This window comes from Aquarana catesbeiana, linkage group LG01, assembly GCF_042186555.1.
Source record: "Aquarana catesbeiana isolate 2022-GZ linkage group LG01, ASM4218655v1, whole genome shotgun sequence".
Taxonomy (NCBI): Eukaryota; Metazoa; Chordata; class Amphibia; order Anura; family Ranidae; genus Aquarana; species Aquarana catesbeiana.
In genome coordinates this window covers 224,772,312-224,798,338 of record NC_133324.1, presented here as the reverse complement: position 1 = coordinate 224,798,338, position 26,027 = coordinate 224,772,312, and the positions used below count along the sequence as shown (strand labels likewise).

Sequence of the window (26,027 nt, the reverse complement as noted above, 5' to 3'; positions counted from 1 at the left end):
CATTCCTCTGGACCAACTGTGGGTATAGGATTGTGTATATGGGATTTTATTGTTTTTTTTGTTTTTTTTTCTATTGGTTGAACTAGATGGACTGTCTTTTTTCAACCTGACTAACTATGTAATTATAAAACTATATAACTACACCAATACCTGGTTGGAACAGCAAAAACATATAAAAGCATACCATGCTTTAAACTTCTTAGACTCTAAAGAGAGATCCAAGGCAATTTAAGGGCTGGATTTAATTAAAAACATCCCTCCTTTGTTTATGCACTACATGACCAGGGTAAATCAGAGCTCACCTATAACTGACATCTGTACAAACTCTCCCCCACTCCCCATCTCTATAACCTTTAAAGAACGACACTACTCAGAAGTGGAGTTAAATGGGCATATCAGCCTTTTTCTAAACATATACTTGTTAAGTATGAAAAAACATAACAATCAAAGCCAAGTTTGGCTGCAGATTCTTGACAGTAGGGATGGGCAAACGGTTTGGCCCGAGCATGAGTTCAGGCTGAACTTTAGCTGTTTGGCCATTTTCCGAACACCAGAATAATAAGGGCATTCGACCGTTTGTTCGGCCCGCTAAACGACCACAATGCACTGCGCCGCCACACAGTGCATTGAAAGCCCTGATTGGCTGAAGCAATGAAAGCTTTGCTCAATCAGGGCACAGAGCACTGTCAGAGCCATGATTGGACGTTGTCATGATGACTGTATACAATCATGGCTCATTGCTCTTAATCCCGCCCCACACTATAAAAATATTCTTTCCATTAGTGTGAATGTAGGGATAGTTTGGTCAGTGTGAGTGTAGTACGACCATTTATCTTTACATTAGTGTGAATGTAGGGATAGTTCAGTCAGTGTGAGTGTAGTGACCGTTTAACACAGTGTATTTTATTGAGTTACTGTAAGTTTAATGGCGTATATTTTTAGTGCGTTACATGCCATTTAATGCAGTACATTTCTGGGTGTTACTGCACACTTAATGCTGTATATTTCAGTTGCATTACTGCCACTTTAATGCCGTATATTTCAGTGCATTACATGCTGTTTAATGCAGTAAATTTCTGGGCATTACTGCATGCTTAATGCAGTATATATTTCAGTTGCGTTACTGCAAGTTGAATGCCATATAGTTCTGTGCGTTACTGCAAGTTTAACGCCATATAGTTCTGTACGTTACTGCATGTTTAACGCTGTATATTTAATTGCATTACTGCAAGTTTAACACCATATAGTTCTGTGAATTACTGCAATTTTAACGCTGTATATTTCATTGCGTTTCTGCAAGTTTAATGCTGTATGGTTCTGTGCGTTACTGCAAGTTTAACGCCATAAATTTCATTGCATTACTGCAAGTTTAACGTTATATATTTCTGTGCATTACTGAAAGTTTAACGCTGTATATTTCATTGCGTTACTGCAAATTTAATGGCATATATTTCATTGCGTTACTGCAAGTTTAATGCCATATAGTTCTGTGCATTACTGCAAGTTTAACGCCATATATTTAATTGTGTTAATGCAAGTTTAAAGCCCTATAGTTCTGTGTGGTACTGCACATTTAACGCCCTATATTTCTGTACGTTACTGCTGTATATTTCATTGTGTTACTGCAGGTTTAACGCTGTATATTTCATTGCATTACTACAAGTTTAACAGCATACAGTATCCTACAAAAGTGAGTATACCCCTCACATTTTTGTAAATATTTTATTATATCTTTTCATGTGACAACACTGAAGAACTGACACTTTGCTACAATGTAAAGTAGTGAGTGTACAGCTTGTATTACAGTGTAAATTTGCTGTCCCCTCAAAATAACTCAACACACATCCATTAATGTCTAAACCGCTGGCAACAAAAGTGAGTACACCCTTAAGTAAAAATGTCCAAATTGGGCCCAAAGTGTCAATATTTTGTATGGCCACCATTATTTTCTAGCACTGCCTTAATCCTTTTGGGCATGGAGTTCACCAGAGCTTCACAGGTTGCCAGTGGAGTTCTCTTCCACTTTTCCATGATGACATCACAGAGCTGGTGGATGTTAGAGACCTTGCACTCCTCCACCTTCCCTTTGAGGATGCCCCACAGATGCTCAATAGGGTTTAGGTCTGGAGACATGCATGGTCAGTCCATCACCTTTACCCTCAGCTTCTTTAGCAAGGCAGTGGTCATCTTGGAGGTGTGTTTGGGGTCGTTATCATGTTGGAATACTGCCCTGCGGCCCAGTCTCTGAAGGGAGGGGATCATGGTCTGCTTCAGTATGTCACAGTACATGTTGGCATTCATGGTTCCCTCAATGAACTGTAGCTCCCCAGTGTTGGCAGCGCTCATGCAGCCGCATACCATGACACTCCCACCACCATGCTTGACTCATGCTTGACTGTAGGCAAGACACACTTGTCTTTGTACTTCTCACCTGGTTGTCACCACACATGCTTGACACCATCTGAACCAAAAAAATTTATCTTGGTCTCATCAGACCACAAGATGCTTTCATCAAGAGTACCTCTATAGGGTTACGGTGTGAAGGTGCCACAGACACCCAAAAAACAATTTTTCTGCACCTGTTTGACAGGTGCATATCATTGTAATTTTTTACAGCAAGGCCATTTCTTGCGTTCATCAAGATTTCCTCTATAGGGTTACGGTGGGAAGGTGCCACCGACACCCAAATACCAATTTTTACACACCCGTTACTTCTATCCAAAGTTTGTGGTAGAGACACCAGAATTTATCCAAAAAATCTTGTTTCTAGTGCACTTCATTGTGGCCTCATCATACAAACTGGCTCCCCAAGCTGCTGTTTACAAAATAAGGAAAGCTTGCAGGGAAAAGGCATTTTTGGGCTTTATAAATGCAATGATTGCTGCATCAGCTTCTATACACAGTACAGATGTGCCACTTTACAGGTGGACTAAGGGGAACTTCCAGGCACTATATTGAAAGGAATTTTTCATTTTTATGCTTTCACTTTAAGCATCAATAAATTAATGCTCATTTAAAAATGACTTTTTTTACCAACTTTTTTTTCATTGATACATGTCCCCCAGGGCAATTACTTGCATATAAGCCTTCAAAATGGGCACTTTTGATTTTCACGTTCGAGTCCTATAGACTTCAATGGGGTTCGTTATTCCATTCCGAACTTTCAAAATGTTCGAAAGTTCTGGTGCAAACGAAACAGGGGGTCGTTCGGCCCATCTCTACTTGACAGTATCAGGTTAGCTCACGTGACCTCAGACACCTACCAGGCCACTATGACTTGACCAGATAAACTAGAAGACACCTAAGATGGGTCCCCACCATTTTCCAAAGGACACCCGATTTAAACTCCCATCAATTACCCCAAATCGCCAAACTACCGCAAAACCAAATCAAAAACATACACTGAACAAATGGGGCAGGAGGGAGGGATGTTCCTTTGTTGACTTCTGATCTGCAAGTGAATCTTCGCCACTCATCCCCAGCAACTATCCTCCCATGCTCTTCCCCATAACCCCATCTAATCCTCCAGTCTAGTAAGTGATATTACTTTCTCCACCATTTTAAAATGAGTTGACCCTTGTTGTCCGGTTCCCCTTTCAAACTGTCATGTCTGTCCTGTGCCTACTTCTTTTCATTCATAGCTCCAGGCATGTCTTTAGAGGGTTTACTAAGCCCATAGGACATACAGTAGTTTTACTGTTATTAATCTGTAAATGCCATTTAGGCATATATTTTATATATACACAAATAAAATACAGTTTTTCCCATTGCTGTTTAACCACTTTAGCCCTGGAAGATTTGGCTGCTCAATGACCAGGCCATTTTTTGCAATTCGGAACTGCGTCGATTTAACTGACAATTGCGCGGTCATGCGACGCTGTACCCAAACAAAAATGACGTCCTTTTTTCCCACAATTAGAGCTTTCTTATGGTGGTATTTGATCACCTCTGCGTTGTTTATTTTTTGTGCTGTAAACAAAAGAAGAGCGACAATTTTGAAAAAAACACAATATCTTTTACTTTTGCTATAATAAATATCCCAATAATCCCAAATATCCCAGTTTAGGCCGATATGTATTCTTCTACATAATTTTGGTAAAAAAAAAAACACAATAAGCGTGTATTGATTGGTTTGTGCAAAAGTTATAGTGCCTACAAAATAGGGGATAGATTTATGGCATTTTTATTATTATTGTTTTTTTTTTACTAGTAATGGCGGTGATCAGCGATTTTTATCGGGACTGCGATATTGCGGCAGACACATCGGACACTTTTGACACATTGGCAGTGAAGGGGTTAACACTAGGGGGTGATCAAGGGGTTAATGGTGTTTCCTCACTGACTAGGAGAGATGACTGACTAGGAGAGATGACAGATCGGTGTTCATAATCAGTATGAACACACGATCAGTCTCTTCTCCCCTGAGAGAACCGGGATCTGTGTGTTTACACACACAGATCCCGGTACTAGCTCTGTCACGAGCGATCGCGGGTGCCTGGCGGTCATCGCGCCCGCCGGGCACTCGCATCAGCTCTGGCGGCAAGCCACAGGCACGCCCCCTAGTGGCCAAAAGGCAAAGCGATGTAAGGTAACGTCGTTTTGCCCAGGGGAGCCAACCTGCCGCAGTAAAACTGCGGTGGCTGGTCCGGAAGCTGTTAACATACACATACTTACAAAGCTATTAACAAAAAAGAGGTATTGCTTAAGACTGACAAGCTGAATAAAATCCATGTTGTGATGGAATTCAACTGACAGAACCAATTAAGATAATGAACGTGTTCCAAATTTTAAGTCATTTACATTTTGATTTTTTATAATTGCTCCTCCTTCCCTTTCACTTGCTTGATTCATGTTCAGCATTCTTGCTGGTGAAATTGATAGCTTTCTATATTTTTTCAGCTGTGAATGGAACCATATACCAAAACTAACAGCAGCATGAGTAGATTTTCTTTTAAATAGAAAACAGTTTTCAAATAACACTGTGTACTGTAAGGAAATTAGAGTTTGGCATACAATCTGCTTGATGATTGTAGGATATTTCAGCAATTTTAGTTTTTTCTATAGTGCTGACTGGCAAGTCACACGAGTAACAGAAGTGACGTCTTATCGGTGATGGTCTGACACCTCTCACCTGTTGTTCTAAGAAATACGTCAGCCCATCTATGCACACGTGTAATCTGGCTTTCTAACCAGATTTTCATAAGAATGAGCTGTTGATCAACCATGATTTAGGTATAGCACTAAATAAGGCTGAGAAAGCCAAAAATTATCAAAGAGCTCTTGCTATATTCACAACATATGTGCATGTTATGGCAGACATAGCATGTACACTACCGTAGCAGTGTGACATCTGCACCCACCCTCTACACCCCAGCAATGGTGTCCCTGGTGTTTTTTTTATGGTACTTATTTATAAAGTGATGGCAGGCATCTGTTTTTCTGTATTCTACTACATTTATAAAGGATTGTCCAGCTAACTGCTGTACTGGAAAAACAGCGGGACTAGAATTTGAAAAGTTTAAATTCACCACTTAAGGTTCGCCCTAAAGCAGTTTTACTGCCACAGGGTGGCACTTCTGTGTCGGATCACGTATATATATATATATATATATATATATATATATATATATATATATATATATAAATAATCAGGCAATTGTCAGTTAAAGTAATGCAGTACCATTTTGCAAAAAATGTCCTGGTCATGAAGGGCGGTAAATCTTCCGGAGGTCAAGTGGTTCAGAGGAGTGTGTTTTTGGGGAAAAGTTGTGTATTCTGGTAAAAAGGTAAAAGCAGCTGCCAAAAAAGAACAAACCTGACATATTTAGAGAAAGAAGCAGTGGCTTATTGAAGTGTGTGTCTGGGCAAAAAAAACACAAACATATTATGCACATTTTATATGTGAATGCCATGGTTTATGCCTTTAATTGCTGCATGTATTTTGCAAACTTTACCTATTGTTCTGCAAGAAATGCAGTGTGCTTCTAATTTCCTGTTAAGGCTAACAACACAGTGTCACTGCTGTACTGAAACCTCAATCAGCCCTCCTAGTTCTCATATGTTGGACTACAGAACACCCCCTCTACTCATATCTATAACATAAGAGGGGCGGTGTTCTGAAATCCAGCAGGGAAGAACTTAGGCAAGGCTGATAACATTATTTGCTATTTCAGTGCAGGAGATGAAGAGCTGTCATCTTACTACAGAAGTTATGATCTTAGTGGACTTCTGGCAGATCAACAGGTATTTTTCAGTACTAACAGGGGTTTAAAGAAAGAAAACATGGGGAAATGTGCATGTATTGTGGAGATGTACTGAAAGTTTTTATTTTTTTATTTTTATTCTTTTATTTGGGCCAGACTTTTAATTCAATTATATTCATCACTTTCACAGTGCCATATTAACCGGACAAATGTTTTGTTCTTGGAGTGCACTAAAATCCGAATTTTCGATGACAAGTTTGAGGAAAATTTTTTTTATAGAGCACTGTTTTTATATAATGGCTTGTATTTGCCTAGTACGTTAGATGTGTTCATCTGTTTCATGCACAGAATTGCGCTGGAAGACAACACTCTTCCTAAAGTCATTTGTATGCAAATATTTACCATGTCACTTTTTATCCACAAACATAAGAGATATACAGAAATGAGAACAACATAAATTTTGCCCCAAGGCAATGAAAGCAATTTGAATTTTCAGATACTACCATATGAAGATAAGCAACCTGGCAAAAGGAAAAATGATTAGATATTATTTTAAGGTAAAGAATTAGCCCTAAGATAGGACATTATAAATAATGAATATGGTAGAAGTCTAGCGGTTGAATAATTTGTTTATATTTGGTCAGTAGAAATAGGCGACAGGAGGATAAATACATGGAATGAGCTTAAGGTTTAAACAGTCTGTGTATTAATACCCTGTCAATGCAATAGAAATGTTTAGCTAAGTTGTCGTCATTTATTTCACTTAGGAGGTATTATATATTATGTAAAAAATGTGAACCAAAAAAATGGCGCCTTGTGGGGATGAGAACATATAAACAAACAGCTTCCCCCTTTAAAGTGAATGAAACACTGGAACTGTGCAAAGTTATAAAATAAAGAATAAGGCACTATGCATGTTCATATAAAAAAAAATGTCACAAAGAAAAATACTGCATCAAACTCAAATGTGCACATTAATGAGAAAGTAAGCAAGCGTAAAGTCCATAAGTAAATAAATCCCAACACCAAAACGGAATGCTCTGAGATAAAACTTCTAGATCTTCCACCATGAGTGCTCAATATGAAGATGGCCACTCACCAGAGCTGTTTGACCCCTTTTTACAGGATGGTCAAGAAATACTTTGGGTACCCCAAATTGGTTCCACTAATGGCATGAATTTATTCCAATGGCCACTCTGGAAGGAGCTAGAATGTAAAAAATGACTTCACAGGAGACACAGATGAAAGTCTCATAGTGTAGTCATTTTTAATAGCATAAAAACAGCAGCAGTAATAGCAGTTACTTATACTTACTATCTTAAGTATAGTATCCAATGAATCATTAATCTCTGCGCAATGGATTGTTAATTTTTCTCCCCATATGTCCGGAATCTGAGAGAAGCAGTGATTAATAGTGAAGAAAAAGCGCAAGGAGTTAAAAGTAACATTTTATTCTTTTTTCACCATCACTTTGAATGTTTGTTTCAACATTGTCACGAGTTAATTGACACTGTTTTGGTTTAATGATATAACACTTGATGATTATCTACACTTCACATGAAGGATTTGTAGGCAAAGGAGGATTTTTTGTATACACAATCTTTGCACATTTGTATTTTTAATTTTGGAGTAATCTCATGGAAGTATGACATATATAATTTGATTTCATTTATTTTACTTAAATTAGATTTCACCCAACATATTTATTATAAGGAGCTTATAGCTGTGTCATAGCACATACACAGCAAGGGGTATTATTGTGCGTTTTTCATTAGCACACTTATGTGGGATTAGTTTAGTCGAATTTAATTTATTAATGAAATTTCACTGTTATTATTAGAAGTGGAATTTTTGCTTCTCGGCCTTTTGGCTAAGATCAAGTGTAATATCTGTTCTTATCAGTTTCCAGAGGAGGCGATGTTGGCCCGACCAATAGTGGGAAGGGCGCATGCAAATCCGATGGTGTAATTGGACCTGGACAGACGGTTGAGGGAAAGTCATCACCTGTTGCCCATGGGGGCTTCAGTGGGCCTACCCAACCAGTCTAGAAAGGACCTCCTGGTGAGGATGGGTGCTGCACATGGGTCTGGCCGGAGGGTCGGGTCCCTGGCCTTCTGGCCTGGATTGTGGTAGCTCTAGCTACGGACAGTTATTCGGGAGAGAACGCTTACTACCCCTTTGAGGGGGGGGGGAGTGGCTAGTATTTCCTGAATGTAATTAGGTAGGAGTGATGGGAGCGACGGTGGAGCCTGATGGTAAAGGGCTCTCACCAAGCTCCTGGATCTCCATGCCTTTCTGCCTGTGGTGGGGGCTGCTGTGGTCTGGGCTGTGGGCCGGGGTTGAACTTGAAAGCCTATGGAGTAGTGCCCCTGGAGTGGCAGACCAGGGGTGCCATAGAATCACTGTGTGTGGCAGACACTTTGATTTTGGGCACCAAGGTCACTGCACCATAACACGCTTTTTAAGCACCTGCCTCTTGGGCCGGGCCTTTTGGCTAGGACCAGAGGAATTTTTTATTCCTGGCCGGAGGGCCTGGTCATTGTGTTACACAATGGCCACTTCTCACTCTCCTCCACTATCCCTTTCCCCCACTTTTTATTTATTTTAAACCTATGTAGTCACGTCTTGTTTATGTCACGTTTGTCTCACTGTGTGACAAGTAAGGATGCGGGTCCTCGGGCCAGCCCTGAAAGTCTTGGGAAGGGGTGGACATGGCCTTTTGGCTTAGTTCGCCCTCTCTCATGGGGTCTCCCTTCGGGGGAGCCCCACCTAGTACTTGGGTGGGTCCTGTCTTGGCAGGCCCTCCAGAGAACGGGGTCTGTCTGGTTTCGGCCAGATGGACCATTGTAAGTACCTTTGTCCCCGCAGGAGCCTAACGCCCCGGGGGATCAGGGAATTGGCACGTCTGTGTACCCGTGGCACTTTTTTGTGAGCACTCTTTATGTGTGTGCACATTTTTTATGCACCGGGTGAAGTTTTTGGGGTGTGTTTTGCACGCCATAGGCTTTCAAAAAAAAAAAAAAAAAAAAACCTGCACATCAGCTCCATGTTTTCCACACCAATACACGGACATCTCCCTGACGTCACTGATGTGTGGGCTGTGTGGGTCATCCTGGAAGACTGGGTGGTTGCTGCGTCTACGCACCCCCTCTGATGGTGGACGGCTCACGGACGCCCATGCATGACGCTGGGGGCGTAGCCTTCGAGCCCTTGTGGGTATATCTGGACGATCAGCATGGCTGGGACTCTGATTCACAACTTGACGGTTGGATAGAGCGGTCACATCTCTAAGAACAAACCTACAACCTTTGGATATTTTTCACTCCATTGAGGTACAACTTTTTTATTTTCTTGATACCTATTGGGTTTGTTACATTGTCTTTATACACATGTAATACTTATATCATTTCTATATTGCCCTGTAGTCTCCTTGCTCATACCAGCTTTATAACCATGTTGATCTGCATTCATGTATTTACCATATTCCATATCTCAGATAGTCCTTCATACCAACATACTCTAATAAGCTTAATTCATTTATTTACATCTTTATATATAAATTAAATTTGACCTATTAGAACCTTATACATTAAGCTCATTTTGCAATTATAATGCCCTCTGTTATATGTGCATCCTTGCAGATATTTTCTAGACATGATTTTTAGGGGCTAAGTGGAGACCGCAGTGAGAACTACCCCTATCCAGACCATGCTGATCCTCCGGATGTTCCCCTGTTGTGGCTTTTGTTTGCTCCACCTCCTCAGCTCCCGAGCTGGATGCATTACATGGCCGCCATCTTGATATCCAGCATTTGGCGATTTATTTCAGCCCTTCGGTAAGTATGAGGTCTTTGCTTCAGACCTCTCTTGCCAATCATCTCGCCTGCCCCCATTTATCAACAACATACATCTATTGATCCTATCATTTACATTGCATATACAACATTCATGCATCCGCCCCTGAAGAAGCAAGCAGGATCTCACAAAATGCTTTATTGATGCTTGTTTTATGCCGGCACATGCTGGGTATTATTGATGTCTGCATTATGTTTACATACTTCCCTGTCCATATGTATGTACATTTTATTTTCTTATTATGTATGTGTATTTACTGACCCAGCAACTTTCAAGTTTTATTGTTGCTCATTGATGTATAACATTTGTAATAAATCTTTATATATTTACGTTCATCTGTGTTGTGTACATTGGCTATTATGCCGGGTAACTCACAATCATTGTTGTTGCCGCTCCGTTACATAACATTTTCAAAAGAATAAATTGATTTTGTCTCATTGTTCGCTGTGAACATTGGCTAAACCTCTCTCACCTCATCAAAAGTCCAGGGCTATTTCTCTTGGTTTTTTTTGTGCACTACTAGAGATGGAGGTGTCAGAGGGGTCACACCAGACCTTAATCTCCTTTTTTCTTTGATTTTCTCATTAATGTGCACATTTGAGTTTGATGCAGTGTCTTTCTTTGTGGCAGTTTTTTTATATGAACATGTATAGTGCCTTATTCTTTATTTTATAATTTCGCACAATTATATATTATGTATGAATAGTATATAGGTCAATGTTTGTGGATCTGTCATTTTGGATTTTATGGCAACTGATGAGGGTTAAAATGGATAAACTTTGTGCAGCCCCCCCTCCCCGTTACAATTTTAATTATATCTGTAAAAGATTACATTTTAAGTCTTTTCTCTCTGTTATTTAAATCAGTTGACCTCTACTTGATTGAGAATTCATTAATTAAAAGGGCAATGATAAAAGCTTAGGTTAGGGTAAAGTTATGTGTGATTATCAGAGACCTTCAAATGCCACATTGCCAAGGCACCATACTAAAATGCCACACTTTGCCCATTTTTCGGTGAAATGCCATATTTCAACGATTTTCGGGAAAATGCCACATTTTGTGCCATATTGTGCCTTATTTGGGCCAAGAAAAAATAAAAATATTCTAATATTCTTCAAGTGGGACAGTAATATTTGTCAACAATGTCTTCATATAGAAATATGAAGATTTAATACCACCTTACACAGTGCATTCCATGTGCTTGTCTGTGAGAAAGACACACAGACTGTCATTGGCAGACTTCCCTATTGTTTGTGTATTGGGAGGGAATGTGGATTGTGCCTGTCTCATTGTTAAATGTTAATGACCTCACATTGTTCTGTCTGCCTTAAGATAAACTTATTATGGGATGTATATGTGGATTGGCTGCTAAGGGGGAGGGGGGATTGCCCCACAGTGTATATCTTTGTGTACACTGTATGTAAAAATCCATTAGCAGGGGGGAGGACCATAGGAAAACGCATATATACAGTATATCAGCTCCCTTTACCACGTCCTTCATACCAAGCTGAGGTGTATTACTGAAGTCATCGCTCGTGTTTTACATTTTCTTGTTTTCCTAATTCAATATGCCTAAAGTTGCTAGTTCAAACGTAACCCTCTTCAAGAAGTGGATTAATGGTGACAGCAATTTTGCCGTAGAAGGTGGGAAGATATTCTGCAAGTTGTGCACGAAATCGGTAAGTTTTTATTCAGTTTTCTTTGAGAACTCTTCTTATACCTATATCATTCTCATTTCTCTCACTTTTTCAATTTTTCGAGAGAATGTCATCTTTTTCTATTACTTCCACAAGCACTGTATATTTTGAAGTTATGGCCACTAACGTTCGTTTTATGGTACCCAACAGCCTTGTAGCCCAAGTAGCCTTGAAATGCTCCTCAAGTGTCAATTTTCTATAGTTGAAAACTGTTTTCTGTCCTCACCTTAGTGCCCGTTCCGAAACTGATCTATTCTAGCCTGTGTAGGAAACGTACTTTTACTGGAGAATTTTTACCGGTACTGAATACAAAACTTTTTCTTGTATTTAATTTACAGTATGAATTTAAGAAGAAGTGGCAATTCAACGTGCACAAGAAAAGCGAGCAGCACCTGGCAAGGGACAAAGCTCCAAGTACTGATCGAAAGCAGCAGCAGCTCCTTAGAGATGTGTTGTTATGGGAAATTCGGCCCGAGGTCCAGGAATTTTCCAGAGATGTCACCATGGCTTTCCTTAAAGAAGGCATTCCGTTACACACTGGAGAAGGGTCCCCTGCGCGACATTTTTGACAAGTACTGTAGCGTCAAATTGCCAAGCGTGAGCACTCTAAGACGAATGGTACCTCAATTGTGTGAAAAGGTAAGCAAGGTTCAATGATAGTTTATGTTCAAATCACACATAGGTACCTTTGGTTGAGCAACAATACCTTCTGCAAAAATTAAGATCAACGAGTAAAAATTTACAAACATGTTTACATGTAGGTATAAAAAAAAACAAATGTTCATGTTTTAAATGGCGCCGACTGTATACGTATATATATTTTTCTTTCTTAGAACTTGGAAGAAATTCGCAAGGACATTGGTGACTCAAGGATCTGGCTCAGCGTAGAGAAAGCAACGGACTCACTCGGACGATACATCGCTAACGTCGTTGTGGGAAAATTGGATCTTGATAATGCCCAAAAAGGTTATCTTATCCACGTGGCTCAGTTGGAAAAAAACAATGCTTCAACCATCGTCCAAACTGTCCAGGAAGCCCTGAGTAAGTGCCTTTTTTTCCTACACTACTACTACTACTACTACTAAACCAGCACCCTTCAGGCTATAATTTTAGCTTTTGTCTGTCACTGTGAAATTTTTAGTGCTTATATACAGCATGCTAATATTTCAATTATTTATTTGTTTCAGGACTGCTGTGGCAAGGAGCCCCCAACACGGCAGGATGCTTGCTACTACTTGTCACGGATAGTGTAGCATACATGCTGAACGCGGGGAGGACCCTTAAGGCTATCTACCCAAAAATTATCCATGAGACGTGTCTGGCGCATGGACTACATCATGTTGCAGAGGCCATACGGGAAGAGCACCCCAAAGTTAATAAACTCAGCTCGGTGGGGAAAAAAATTTCCCTGAAGGCACCAAAGAGGGTCGAGGTATTCAAGAAACATTTGCCTGGCGTGCCACTACCTCCCGAGCCTGTTGTCGCTAGGTGGGGCACTTGATTGTCTGCAGTATCGTGGTATGTGAAGCATTTTGAAGGTTTCAAAACCATGGTGAAGGAGCTGGAAGACGATTCTGGTGCGGTGAAAAAGGCAAAAGACCTCATAGACGACCCGGCCCTCTTGCCGCAGCTTCTCTTTTTGGAGGCCAATTTCAAGTCAATTCCAGAAGTCATCGAGCAGCTTCAGTCTCAGAAGATTCTCCTGACGACCTCTGTGGCGGAGATGGAGGAAATTGCCAACACAGATTACCCAGGAGCCATTGGAAAGAGGATTAAGGCCAAAGTACAGGCCGTCCTGACCAGGAATTGTGGCTGGGAGGAAGTCAGGAGCGTGGCTGCGAACCTCGAAGGAAAGGAATCCCTGCTGAAAGAAGATTGGGACGCTGCAGACGTGCTGGCAATGAAATACGCGCCTGGAACATCAGCCGACGTAGAGAGGACTTTTTCAATTTTAAAGTACATCCTCAGCGACCGTCGCCTCAATTTTTCTATGGAGAGCATAGTCGCTTACGTAAAATTATACTATAATTAAAACTAAAATTGTTGTAAATACCTGTAAATAGTAATAAAGTAGTTAATATGATTCAAGTTGCATGATTTAATATCCCTTTTACGATGGGAAGGGGGGTGGAAAGTTGAAAAATAAATGCCACATTTGGCCAAAATAAATGCCACATTTGGCCAAAATAAGTGCCATATTGCCACATTTTGTAAAAAAAATGCCACATTTTGAAGGTCTCTGGTGATTATATATGGGAAGAGAGGATGCTACATGTAACTGCAGAGATTAAAGAAGAGTTCCACTAAGTACAGTTTTAATATAAATGCCAAATAGCATAAACCAGAGGTGTCCAAACTATGGCCCTCCAGTTGTTCAGGAACTACAATTCCCATCATGCCTAGTAATGTCTGTGAATTTCAGAGTTTTACAATGCTTCATGGGAAGTGTAGTTCTGCAACAGCTGGAGGGCCGTAGTTTGGACACCCCTGGCATAAACCCATATAGAACACTAAAATGTTTGACAAACACAGTTGGGGAGATTTACTAAAAATGGTGCACACAGAATCTGGTTCAGTTGTGCATAGTAACCAATCACCTTCTAAATTCAGCTTGTTCAATTAAGCGTTGATAATAAAACCTGGAGGCTAATTGGTTACTATGCACAGCTACACCAGATTCTCTGTGCACCAGCTTTAGTAAATCCCCCCCAATGTTTCCCCATAGTTTCCCCATACCATGTGGATGCATTTGTGTTGGCAGTTCTTCTCCTTAGGGTCTGTGTTGATGGGCTTTGGCCTTGTGTTGGTGAGCAAATATAGCTTGCTCATATTCCTGTTTACTGTTACCCCTGGTGGCTGCCATGTCTGTCTCTCCTTCTCTCCCACCACCCCGTATCATGTCACTCTACTGACACTTTAGCATTGTGACCTGCAGTAAACCTCCGTCTTATCTGCCTTTGACATCCTTCTAAACTGCCTCAATCTACTTCCAGCTGCTTTTGCATTCCCATTGACTTGTATGGGGAGAGAAATAGTTCTAAATGTAAAAACATTCTATCGACATAGGCCCTTAGTATGTCATATTCTTACAGCTCCAAAGTTGGACAATAAAAACCTCTTCTCTAATGATTCAGTTTGCATATGTAGCACCCTCTACCTTAGCTAGGTAGGTGGTAGAGTAGTGTTTGTGTCTTTTCTGCCAGTGCAGGTAAATTTAGGCAGGCCTAGCTGTGAGCTGGGCATGTTTGTTTTTGGTCTGGGGGCAGGGGAGTGGTTTAGTGTAGCAGCAGGTGTCTGACATGTGCCTTAGCTCTTGGGCGCATCCTCTGTTTTCACAGAGAAGGTTCTGGAAAAGAGGCAGGGCAGAATGCTGGAATGACATGGGGTGTATCTGGGAACCCTGACCAATCTCCAACTAGGATTGGCAGGGGGCAGGCCTCCTATAAATACCCATGGTCAGCCTGTTGTGGGAGGAGATGTCAGTTGGAAGAACTGAATGATGCAGTGTCTGCCACCCCTCTCTGCGATTCCCTTTACTGGCTTCCCAGTGCCCAACAAATAAAATTCAAAATCACTAACAATAACACAGAGCCATTTACAACTCTTCCCCGAGCTACATCACCAATCTAGTCTCCAAATATCACCCAAACCATCTTCTCCACTCCTCCCAAGACCTCCTGCTCTCTAGCTCCCTTGTCTCCTCTTCCCATGCTCATCTCCAGGACTTCTCCAGAGCCTCTCCCATCCTCTGGAAGTCACTACCCCAAACTGCCCGGTTATCTCCTACTCTGCCCACTTTAAGGCCATCGCTGAAAACTAATCTCTTCTGGGAGGCCTATCCTGCCTTCAGGTAACAACTAAATCTTCTACTTTCCTCATCATTTCATCCCTCACAGTTACTACCTTTTATTACACCAACCCCTCTCTATTAGATTGTAATTAGATTGTAATATCACATTGGCATAAGTATTCAGACCCTTTGCAACAACATTTGAAATTTAGCTCAGATGTCTCCCATTTCTCTTGATCGTTGCTGAGATGTTTCTACACCTTGATTGGAGTTAACCTGTGGTAAATTATGTAAATTGATTGGACGTGATTTGGAAAAGCACACATCTCTCCACCAAAGGCCTCACAACTGACCAAGATCAATATAAATCAATGATTTAAAAAAAAATAAATAAAAAATAATCAGATTTCAATCAGATTTTTTTTCTTTTTGTTAAAATCTGATTTTTTTTTATGTAAATTGATTTTTTGGGGATTTTTATCAAATTTATTTTAATAAAATGCTTTTGGAGTAAAAATCTATCTAAAAATGTTTTTCTATTTAAGATACATTAATGATTTAGTATATTCAGCATGAAATAGAGCTTAGTTATGCAGCATAAGGCTGTATATTGTGCAATATTTACATTTTTGGTAAACTCATTCAATGAATCTAAGCTCTGCAAGCGGAGATAACATGCACTGCATTGATGCAGTCACACAATTTCACAGTAACCATGAGATAAAACAAAGTTCAGGAATATTCCCTTTATCCCATTTTTTGCAAAGCTATGTAGACTACAATCTGTATGACTGAATCGGTTCTGATATTGCTGTTTTACTAACCTGACACCTTTCTAAATAGGAAACCTTCATTTTGTTTGCAAATATTAAAGATTCTAACTATCAGCAAGAATAAGTCCTTACATTTAAAAAGCACCTCTCATTTCAGATCGATCATGGCAGTGCCTGTTATCGGCATCCACTCACCTGCTGCCGCCACGTCCCTCCCCTTGTTGCGTCACTGCCACATCATCAGCCGTCCCATTAAAGTGAATGGGACTGTCGTTGAGTCAACAGTGGGTCAGAGGAGGAGCCGCTGCAGGACAGAGATGACAGTTGCACTTTAAAAATTATGATTTAAATCAAGTTGATTTAAATCAAGTTTTTTACTAGTGATTTCAATTGTGATTTAAATTGACTTGATTTAAATCAAATCCACCCTGCAACTGATAATGCATACTGTATCAGAGCAAAAGCCATAAGGTCAATAGAACTGCCTGCAGAGCTTAGAGATAGGATTATTGCAAGGAACAGATCTGGGGAAGGCTACAAAAAAATTCTACTACATTGAACATTCCCAAGAGCCAGTGGCCTTCATAATCCTCAAATGGAAGATGTTAGGCACAACCAGGACTCTTCCAAGAGCTGGTCGCCCTAGCCAAACTGAGCAATCTGGGAGAAGGGCCTTAATAGGAGAGGTGACCAAGATCCAAATTGTCACTGCCGCTAAGCTCCAGAGAGCCTGCATGGAGATGGGATAAAGTTCCAGAAGGACAACCATCACTGCAGCCTTCCACTGATCTGGGCTTTTTTGCAGAGTGGCTAGATGGAAGGCTCTCCTCAGTGCAAAACACATGAAAGCCCGCTAGGAGTTTGCAAAAAGCACCTGGAGGACTTTTAGACTGAGGAACAAGAGTCTTTGGTTTAATGACACCAAGACTGAACTGTTTGGCCTCAATTCTAAAGGTTATGTCTAGAGGAAACCTGTCACCACAGAGATATCCTCAATTAGATCAACCCCACAGTGCTCAAGACCTTAGACTGGGCTGAAGGTTTACTTTCCAACATGACAACGACCCTAAGCACACAGCCAAGACAACACAGAAGTGGCTTAGGGACAACTCTATGAGTGTCCTAGAGTGGCTCATTCAGAGCCCTGACTTGAACCCTATTGAACATCTCTGCAGAGACCTGAAAATGACTGTCCACCGATAGTCCCCATGCAACCTGACTGAGCAAGAGAGGATTTGCAAAGAAGAATGGCAGAAAATCCCTCAATCCAGGTGTGCAAATCTTGTCATACCCAAAAAGACTGGAGGCTGTAATTGCTGCCAAAGGTGCTTTGGCAAAGTACCGAGCAAAGGGTCTGAGTACTTAAGTACATGTTATATTCTTTGTTTTTTCTTTTTAGTAAATTCACAGACATTTCTAAAATTCTGTTTTCACTTTGTCATTATGGGGTACTGAGTGTAGATTAATGAGGGAAAAAAAGGAATTTAAACAACTGTAGTATCAGACTGCAACATAACAAACTTGAAAAAGTAAAGGGGGTCTAAAGTATATTATGTTGATTACCTTTATTACCCTTCTCAAAAAAGTAAACTTGATTGCGCATTGTGTTTTGCTTGGCAGAGGACTGATTACCGGTGTAAAGCAAGGTCGACGATACTTTCACATGCTACATCAAGAAGAGGAGGCCAGAAAAATAGAAGTACAAGACAATCAGCGACAGCTGCATGAGAGGAACAAGACTGAGCCAAGGCCATTCAGAGACTCTGATGAGGACAGTTCTGCAGATGAACAAGATATCAGTACATCAACTCATAAAACAAGGTTATTTTTCTCTAAGAATTTTTCTAAGATCTATGAAAACATATATTCCAGCTTTGAATAAGTACTGATGAGTTTACCCATTCTCTCAATTTCATGGATCATGAAAGTCATATGGGAGATTAGGATTTATTAGAGATACTCAATGCAATTTGACCAGCCATTTTTTTTTCATTCTTTACTAAAATGACATTTAAAATGATTGAATCCTTAAATTCATCATTCATTTTCTTTTTCTTTATTAGTGTGTTCCTTATGCAGAAGAGAATGAAAAAGCATACTTTTTAAATAAATTTATTATACAGAGTAATATTTTGTGCCACTTTGGAACTTCTCATGTATGTGCTCTTGGTCTACATTGGAAAATTGTTACCTGATACTTACCATAATTTTCCTTTACTAACTTATTCTCATGTCTGCAACAGTGGGTCAACTCAGCCCCCTTGACCCCCGAGGGCCACCTTCTACTTCAGAATAAAAAACAGAGACCCCTACCCTCAAGTGTTCCATAACTAGACTCTGACAAGACAAAGGGAGGGAAAAAGTTTGCTGACACGAGGATAAGCCAGGAAAGGAAAATTATGGTAAGTATTAGGTAACAATTTTCCGTATTCCTGGTTTACCTTATGTTAGCAACAGTGGGACTTACTAACCAATCCAAGGTGGGAAAAGAAAAAAACAAGAGACAACTTAACACCCCTTTGCTTGCCAAAAGAATCTTAATTACTGTTTAAGGCCACAGATACAACAGTGGAACCAAAAAGAGATAAGCTACCTAAGGGCTACATCCAGTTTGTAGTGACTTACAAAGGTGGACTCAGTACTCCAGCAGGCTGCCTTGCAAATATCAAATGCCGAAACCTTCACAGGAGCTGCCCATGATCCTGCAACCCCTCTGGTGGAATGAGCCTGCACTTCCGGTGAAGTTAAGCCTTGTTTAGTATAAGCCACCTTTATAACTTTAAGAATCCAAACAGAAATTGGCCTAGAAGAAGCCTTATTCCCTTTCTTTGGGCCTGCTGGGAGAACAAAGAGGCTGTCCGTTTTTTTTAAACATGCTGTTTTGATGATGTAAGCTGAAATTATTGTCATCATATCCAAAGAACTGAAATCTTCCTAACTTGAAGAAGTGGGTTCAACTAGGAAAACTGGAAGAACAACTTCCCAGTTGTCATGAAAGCTTGATGCAACTTTGGAACGAAGCGGGGAGCAGTTCTTAACACCACTTTATCTGGAAGAATTAGACAGTAGGGTTCCTTGCAGGATAGGGCTGCTAATTCTGAAACCCTCCTTGCAGACATGATGGCAAATAAGAAAATCACCTTCAAGGTCAGATACCATATTGAACAGCTTTCAGATGGCAAATATGGATCTTGCATTAATACCCTGAGCACCAAGGCCAAGTCCTAAGATGGAAAGATACTCTTCCTTAGAGGCCGAATGCGCAATGCTGCCCTCATAAAGCTCTTGACCATGGCATCTTCAGCCCACCTTGTCCCTGTGAGAGTTGACAGTGTTATTTGAACTTTTAAGGAGTTGTACGCTAAGCCCTTGTCCAGGGCTGATTGGAGAAAACTTAGTACGTCAGGCAGCCCAGGAAAAAAGGTGAGAAATCCTGTTGTGGGCAAATTACACAAATCTCTTCCATATACGACTATAAGTCGTGTTTGTGGTATTTTTCTTGGATTTTAACAAGTTCTTTACTACCTTAGGATTGAAACCACGAGCCCTCAACTGGGATGATTCAGTAACCAGGCTGTCAAGCGAAGTCTCGCCGGATTCTGGTGTAACGATTCCCCCCTGAATCAGCAGATCGCGTCTGGTTGGCAGTAGGATAGGACAACATCATGACATCTGAACTAGTAGAGGGAACCACAGCCTCCTTGACCAATATCGAAGAACTATGATCATTGGAACTGCATCAGAGTATAATCTCTGAAGGACCTTTAATGCCAGTGGAAATGGTGGAAACACATATAATAATGGGAAATTCCAGGGAATTGTGAATGCATCTTGCACCAGTGCTTCCCGAAAGTTGTACCTTGCCACAAACAGGGGCACCTGAGCATTCTCTGGGGTGGCCATGAGATCAATCACCGGATTCCCTCATGCTACAAATATCGGTCTCAAATACTTGCTGTTGATCGAACACTCGTTGTAATCTGGAAATATTTGGCTCAAAGGATCTGCCAGCTGGTTCTCTTTCCCCAGAATTTAGGCAGCTGGTAAGGACTCCAGATACATCTCTGCCCAGTGGAAAATTTTGCTCGCCACCTGAAGAAGAACCAAACTTCTGGTGCCCTCTTGTCTCTGGACATAAGACACTGCTGTCCAGTTGTCCATAAGAATCTTCACTTGACGACCTTTGATGAAATCTTGGAAAGCTAACAAGGCAAGGTGAGTGTCAGGGACATGTCGGTGGCCGTCGGGCTAACATGCGTGTGCGCAGGTGCACGAGGGGCTTTTCCAGGGCAGTGCAGCTGAATTCCCCACTGGGGGGCGCTGGCGCACTCCCGCGCGCGCCCGTTCGCGCTAGCGCTGTTTGGCGCCAAAGACCCTTTAAAAGGTTGTCAGATCCTTCCATCAGGTGCTGTTCGTCTGCAGCTCTGCACCTGAGTTCCTGTATCCTGCCTGTTGTTATTATCTGCTATTGACCCGGCTACGTTTGACCATTCTTCTGTCTCCAACCCGACCCGGCCTGCCTGACCTTGCTTATATCTTGTGACCTGTTGCCAAACACCTGCCTGCCTGGCTATTCTGTTATCATTCCTTCTGCCATATACCTGCCTGATCTCCTGCCAATACGGACTGTTTGACTCTGCTTTGCCTGTGTCCTGTGACGCTGCTTCCAGCCTGCTCTTCCAGCTCCTGGTTCTGCTGCTGCCATATCATCCACCTGTCTGCCTACGGATCCGCTTCTGCCTGTCAGCATCCGCAGCCCAGCCATCCCGGAGGGACGTCTACTCCAGGTCCTGTGTTGACCACAGCAAGAACCCACATCAGGCACTCCTACCCACTGTGCTCAAGAGACCACTGTTCCCACTCCAGTGGCTCCTGAACCAGCACTTAAGAGAGGTCTCCTTCCACCAGTCGGGCTCAACTACCAGGTACCTAACAGTACGAACAACCATGACTGAGCCCGCAGGAGAGACCTCTCCCATTAAGGAGATCTGTACGCATCTAGCGGCACTCACCCAGGCCGTAAAGACTTTGCAAGACAGCTACACCAGACTGGAAGGTCAAGTCCTGAACCTCAGTGGCCCGGGAGGTGTGTCTCCTGCCTCAGCAGCTGCTCCAGTACAGGCTGCTGCACCTCCTTCTGTGGTTATGCTTCCACCCGAACCAAGGGTCCCTATCCCTGAAAGGTTTTCTGGTGAAAGCCTTCCGCAGCGCCTGTAAACTTTATTTCGCCCTACAGCCACAGGCTTTTTCTTTAGAGGCTACCAAAGTGGGATTTGTTATATCCCTCCTACAAGGGGAACCTCAGACCTGGGCCCACCGCCTGCTTGAAACTAACTCTGCACAGATCCAGTCCTTGCCCATTTTCTTCGAAGCCATGGCTCAGTTATACGAGGATTCTCAGCGGACTGCCACAGCTGAGTCAGCTTTGTTCGCGCTCCAGCAAGGCCGCAGGCCGGCCGAGTACTATGTCACGGACTTCCGACGCTGGAGCGCGGACACACAATGGAACAATGCAGCTTTACGCCATCAATTCCGCATGGGGTTATCTGAAAGTCTAAAAGATGAGCTTGCCCGGGTAGGAATGCCCGATACCCTTGAAGAACTTATTGCCTTAACAATCCAGATCGACCGACGTCTTCGTGAACGCCGGTCTGAACGTTCCTCCCAGCAAACGCGCCCTATGTGGATGACTGCAAGAGTTCCGGCTCCTGCCTCCCGATACCTACCTTCCGCCTACCCCAACACCCGATGTTCCTGAACCAATGCAGCTGGGACTAATGCGTTCTACTCTGCCTTCAGCAGAACAGTAGACGCCAGCTAAACCTCTGCCTCTACTGTGGTGGGGCAGGTCACTACATGAACAACTGTCCGGTCAAAACCCATAAGTGTGTTTCTCCTACCCCGGCCAGTTTATCCGCTTTAACCGCCAATGCAACTCAACTTGCTCTCCTTCTCTTGTTACAGCTCCAGGGAAGACCAATCCAAGTCAACGCCATTATTGATTCTGGGGCATGTAGCTGCTTTATTGACTCTGCATTTGCTACCCAACAAGGCCTTCCCCTGAAAGACAAGACTCACAAACTCTCAGTTTTTCTGGCTGATGGGTCCCATATAAGATCGGGACAAGTCTCTCAAGAAACCCTTCCTCTGTCTGCCACCTGTTTATCTCAGCATAAAGAGATCCTAACTCTGGACGTCATCTCCTCTCCACTATTTCCGATCATTTTGGGCATGCCCTGGCTTCAGGCCCATAACCCCCACGTTAATTGGGCCACTGGTGAAGTCAAGTTCCTATCACCCTATTGTCAAAGACATTGTTTACCTGAACCTTCCAAACCTGCTGCCACCTTACTTTGCATGGATGTGGACCAAGATCTGCTTCAAACCATACCAGAGGTGTACCGGGAATTTGCAGATGTATTCAGCAAGAAGGGAGCGGACTCCCTGCCACCCCATCGTCCTTATGATTGCCCAATTGAGCTGCTTCCTGGGGCCGAGATTCCTTTCGGGCGTATCTTTCCGCTATCTGAAAAAGAACAAGAGGCACTTAAGCTATACATTAATGAAAACCTTGAAAAGGGCTTTATTCGACCTTTTACCTCCCCAGCTGGGGCCGGAATATTTTTTGTCTCTAAAAAAGATCAGACTCTTCGTCCATGTGTGGACTATCGGGAGTTAAACAAAGTCACAGTTAAAAACCGCTACCCGTTGCCCCTGATACCTGAATTATTTCAGAAATTGAGGTCTGCCATCATCTTCACCAAGTTGGATCTAAGAGGGGCCTACAACCTGGTCCGCATTTGGGCCGGGGATGAATGGAAGACGGCTTTCCGGACCCGTTTCGGGCACTATGAATATCTAGTTATGCCTTTCGGCCTTTGCAATGCCCCTGCCACATTCCAGCATCTGGTCAACGATGTATTCAGAGACTTCCTGGACATCTTTGTAATTGTCTCCTTGGACAACATTTTAATTTTCTCCAGTTCTCTTAATCAGCATCGGGAACATGTTCGCAGAGTCTTGGGCCGTCTTTGTTTGCATGGACTGTACGCTAAAGCGGAGAAGTGTGAATTCGAACAAAGGGACATTCAGTTTTTGGGACTAGTGATCTCCCCAACCGGCATCAAAATGGACCCTCAGAAGGTGTCCGCTGTGTTAGATTGGCCAGCTCCTCTGGACAAGAAGGGCGTGCAGAGCTTCATTGGATTCGCAAATTTCTATCGGAAATTCATTAAGGGATTTTCTGCCATCATTTCACCCATCACGCAGCTAACCAAGCAGAACTGTCATTTTCACTGGAGCTCGGAGGCTCAGGAGACCTTTGAAGAATTAAAAAGGCGTTTCACTTCAGCTCCGATCCTCAGTCATCCTGATCCCTCTTTACCCTTTATCCTGGAGGTTGATGCTTCCGAAGTGGCCGTGGGTGCAGTCATCTCTCAACGGCAGGGCAACAAGGATCTGATGCACCCCGTGGGATTCTTCTCCAGGAAACTCTCGCTGGCTGAGCGGAATTACGACGTGGGTGATCGGGAACTACTTGCCATCAAGACAGCATTAGAAGAGTGGAGGTATCTGTTAGAGGGCGCAGTTCATCCGGTTCTAATATATACTGATCACAAGAATCTCGAATACTTAAGATCTGCTAAGAGACTGAAACCCCGACAAGCACGGTGGGCCCTATTCTTTACTCGTTTCTGCTTCCACATCACTTACCGGCCAGGAACTAAAAACATAAAACCAGACGCACTATCGCGCATGTTTGACAATCCTAAAGACCTTTCTGTACCCGACACCATTCTGCCGGCTAATAGCTTCTTGCTCCTTCAGACGGATCTCCTGTCCTTGATCAGAGAAGCATCGCCAGAACCTTCAAGTCTCCAGGGATTCTCCTTAACATCTCGAGATGGGTTATTGTGGAGAGGAAGTCAAATATTTGTACCGGAGAACGTCCGAATCAAGATGCTAACTTTATTGCATGATCATCCACTTGCAGGACATTTTGGGGTTCGTAAGACCCTTGAACTCGTGCAACGCACGTTCTGGTGGCCCAACCTGAAAGAATTTTGCAGGAAGTACGTCAATTCTTGTTCTGTTTGCATCCAAAATAAGACTTCCAGGACCCGAGCCTGGGGACTGTTGAGGCCATTGCCCATACCAGATAGGCCATGGAGGATGATAGCAATGGACTTTATAGTTGAGCTACCATGTTCTGAAGGATGTTCGGCGATCTTTGTGGTTGTCGATCGTCCTTAAAGGGGACACTTTCTGCCGTAGAAACGGCCCGTGTGTTCATCAAAGAGATCGCTAGGCTGCACGGAGTCCCCGCAAATATAGTGTCTGATAGGGGGGTGCAGTTTACTTCACGCTTCTGGAAAGCCCTGTGTGAGATCTTGAAAATTGAACTAGCCCTGTCCTCAGCATACCATCCCCAAACTAACGGGCAAACAGAAAGGACAAATCAGACGCTGGAGCAATACATTAGGTGTTTTACATCTTTTGTACAAGATGATTGGGTGTCCCTGCTGCCCCTAGCGGAATTCGCTTATAATAATGCCAGCCACTCTGCCACCGGTCAGTCTCCTTTCTTTGCCAATTATGGTTTTCATGTATCTTTCTTACCAGATTTTCTTCCAGAATCCTCAGTTCCAGCGGTCCAGGACACAGTACAGTTCCTCAGTCACAATAATCAGATGTTACAGGAAGCGGTATCCAAGGCACAAGCAGACAGTAAAAGGATCTTCGGTCAAAAAAGAAGAGGAGATCTGAACCTGCAGCTTGGTGATAAGGTATGGCTGTCTACCAATAACATTAAGTTGACTTGTCCTTCCAAAAAGTTCGCTCCTAAGTTTATTGGGCCCTTCCCGGTGAAAAGGAAGATTAATGAGGTATCTTATGAACTGTGTTTACCTGACTCACTTAAAATCCACCCTGTATTACATGTCTCGCTATTGAAGCCTGCTGTAGCTGACCCCTTTCCTGATAGGGGCACCAGGATCCCTGAACCTGTTTTGGTGGACGGAAACGAGGAATACGAAGTGGAGGCCATCCTCGATTGCAGGAAGAGATTGGGGCAGGTACAGTTTTTGATTAAATGGAAAGGGTATGGCCCAGAGAATAATTCATGGGAACCTGACAGCAATATTCATGCTAAACGTTTGATCCATGCCTATTTCTCTGCTCATCCTGAAAAGAATACTTATCTGGGCATCCGGAGGCTGCCCGTTGGGAGGGGGCAATGTCAGGGACATGTCGGTGGCCGTCGGGCTAACATGCGTGTGCGCAGGTGCACGAGGGGCTTTTCCAGGGCAGTGCAGCTGAATTCCCCACTGGGGGGCACCGGCGCGCTCCCGCGCACGCCCGTTCGCGCTAGCGCTGTTTGGCACCAAAGACCCTTTAAAAGGTTGTCAGATCCTTCCATCAGGTGCTGTTCGTCTGCAGCTCTGCACCTGAGTTCCTGTATCCTGCCTGCTGTTATTATCTGCTATTGACCCGGCTACGTTTGACCATTCTTCTGTCTCCAACCCGACCCGGCCTGCCTGACCTTGCTTATATCTTGTGACCTGTTGCCGAACACCTGCCTGCCTGACTATTCTGTGATCATTCCTTCTGCCATATACCTGCCTGATCTCCTGCCAATACAGACTGTTTGACTCTGCTAATGAGCTTTGCCTGTGTCCTGTGATGCTGCTTCCAGCCTGCTCTTCCAGCTC

General features: G+C 42.7%; 1 protein-coding gene and 1 pseudogene across 1 annotated transcript in view; both read left to right on the top strand.

The window, feature by feature from the left end:
• The window catches only part of CCDC60 (coiled-coil domain containing 60), a 339,745-nt gene that overhangs the window by 203,097 nt on the left and 110,621 nt on the right, over positions 1–26,027 (top strand). Inside the window, exon 5 of the mRNA XM_073625478.1 lies at positions 17,938–18,138. Coding sequence (XP_073481579.1) covers positions 17,938–18,138 — 201 coding nt within the window. The remainder of the gene's footprint in view (positions 1–17,937; positions 18,139–26,027) is intronic.
• On the top strand, positions 8,054–8,138 carry LOC141124398 (U2 spliceosomal RNA; annotated as a pseudogene).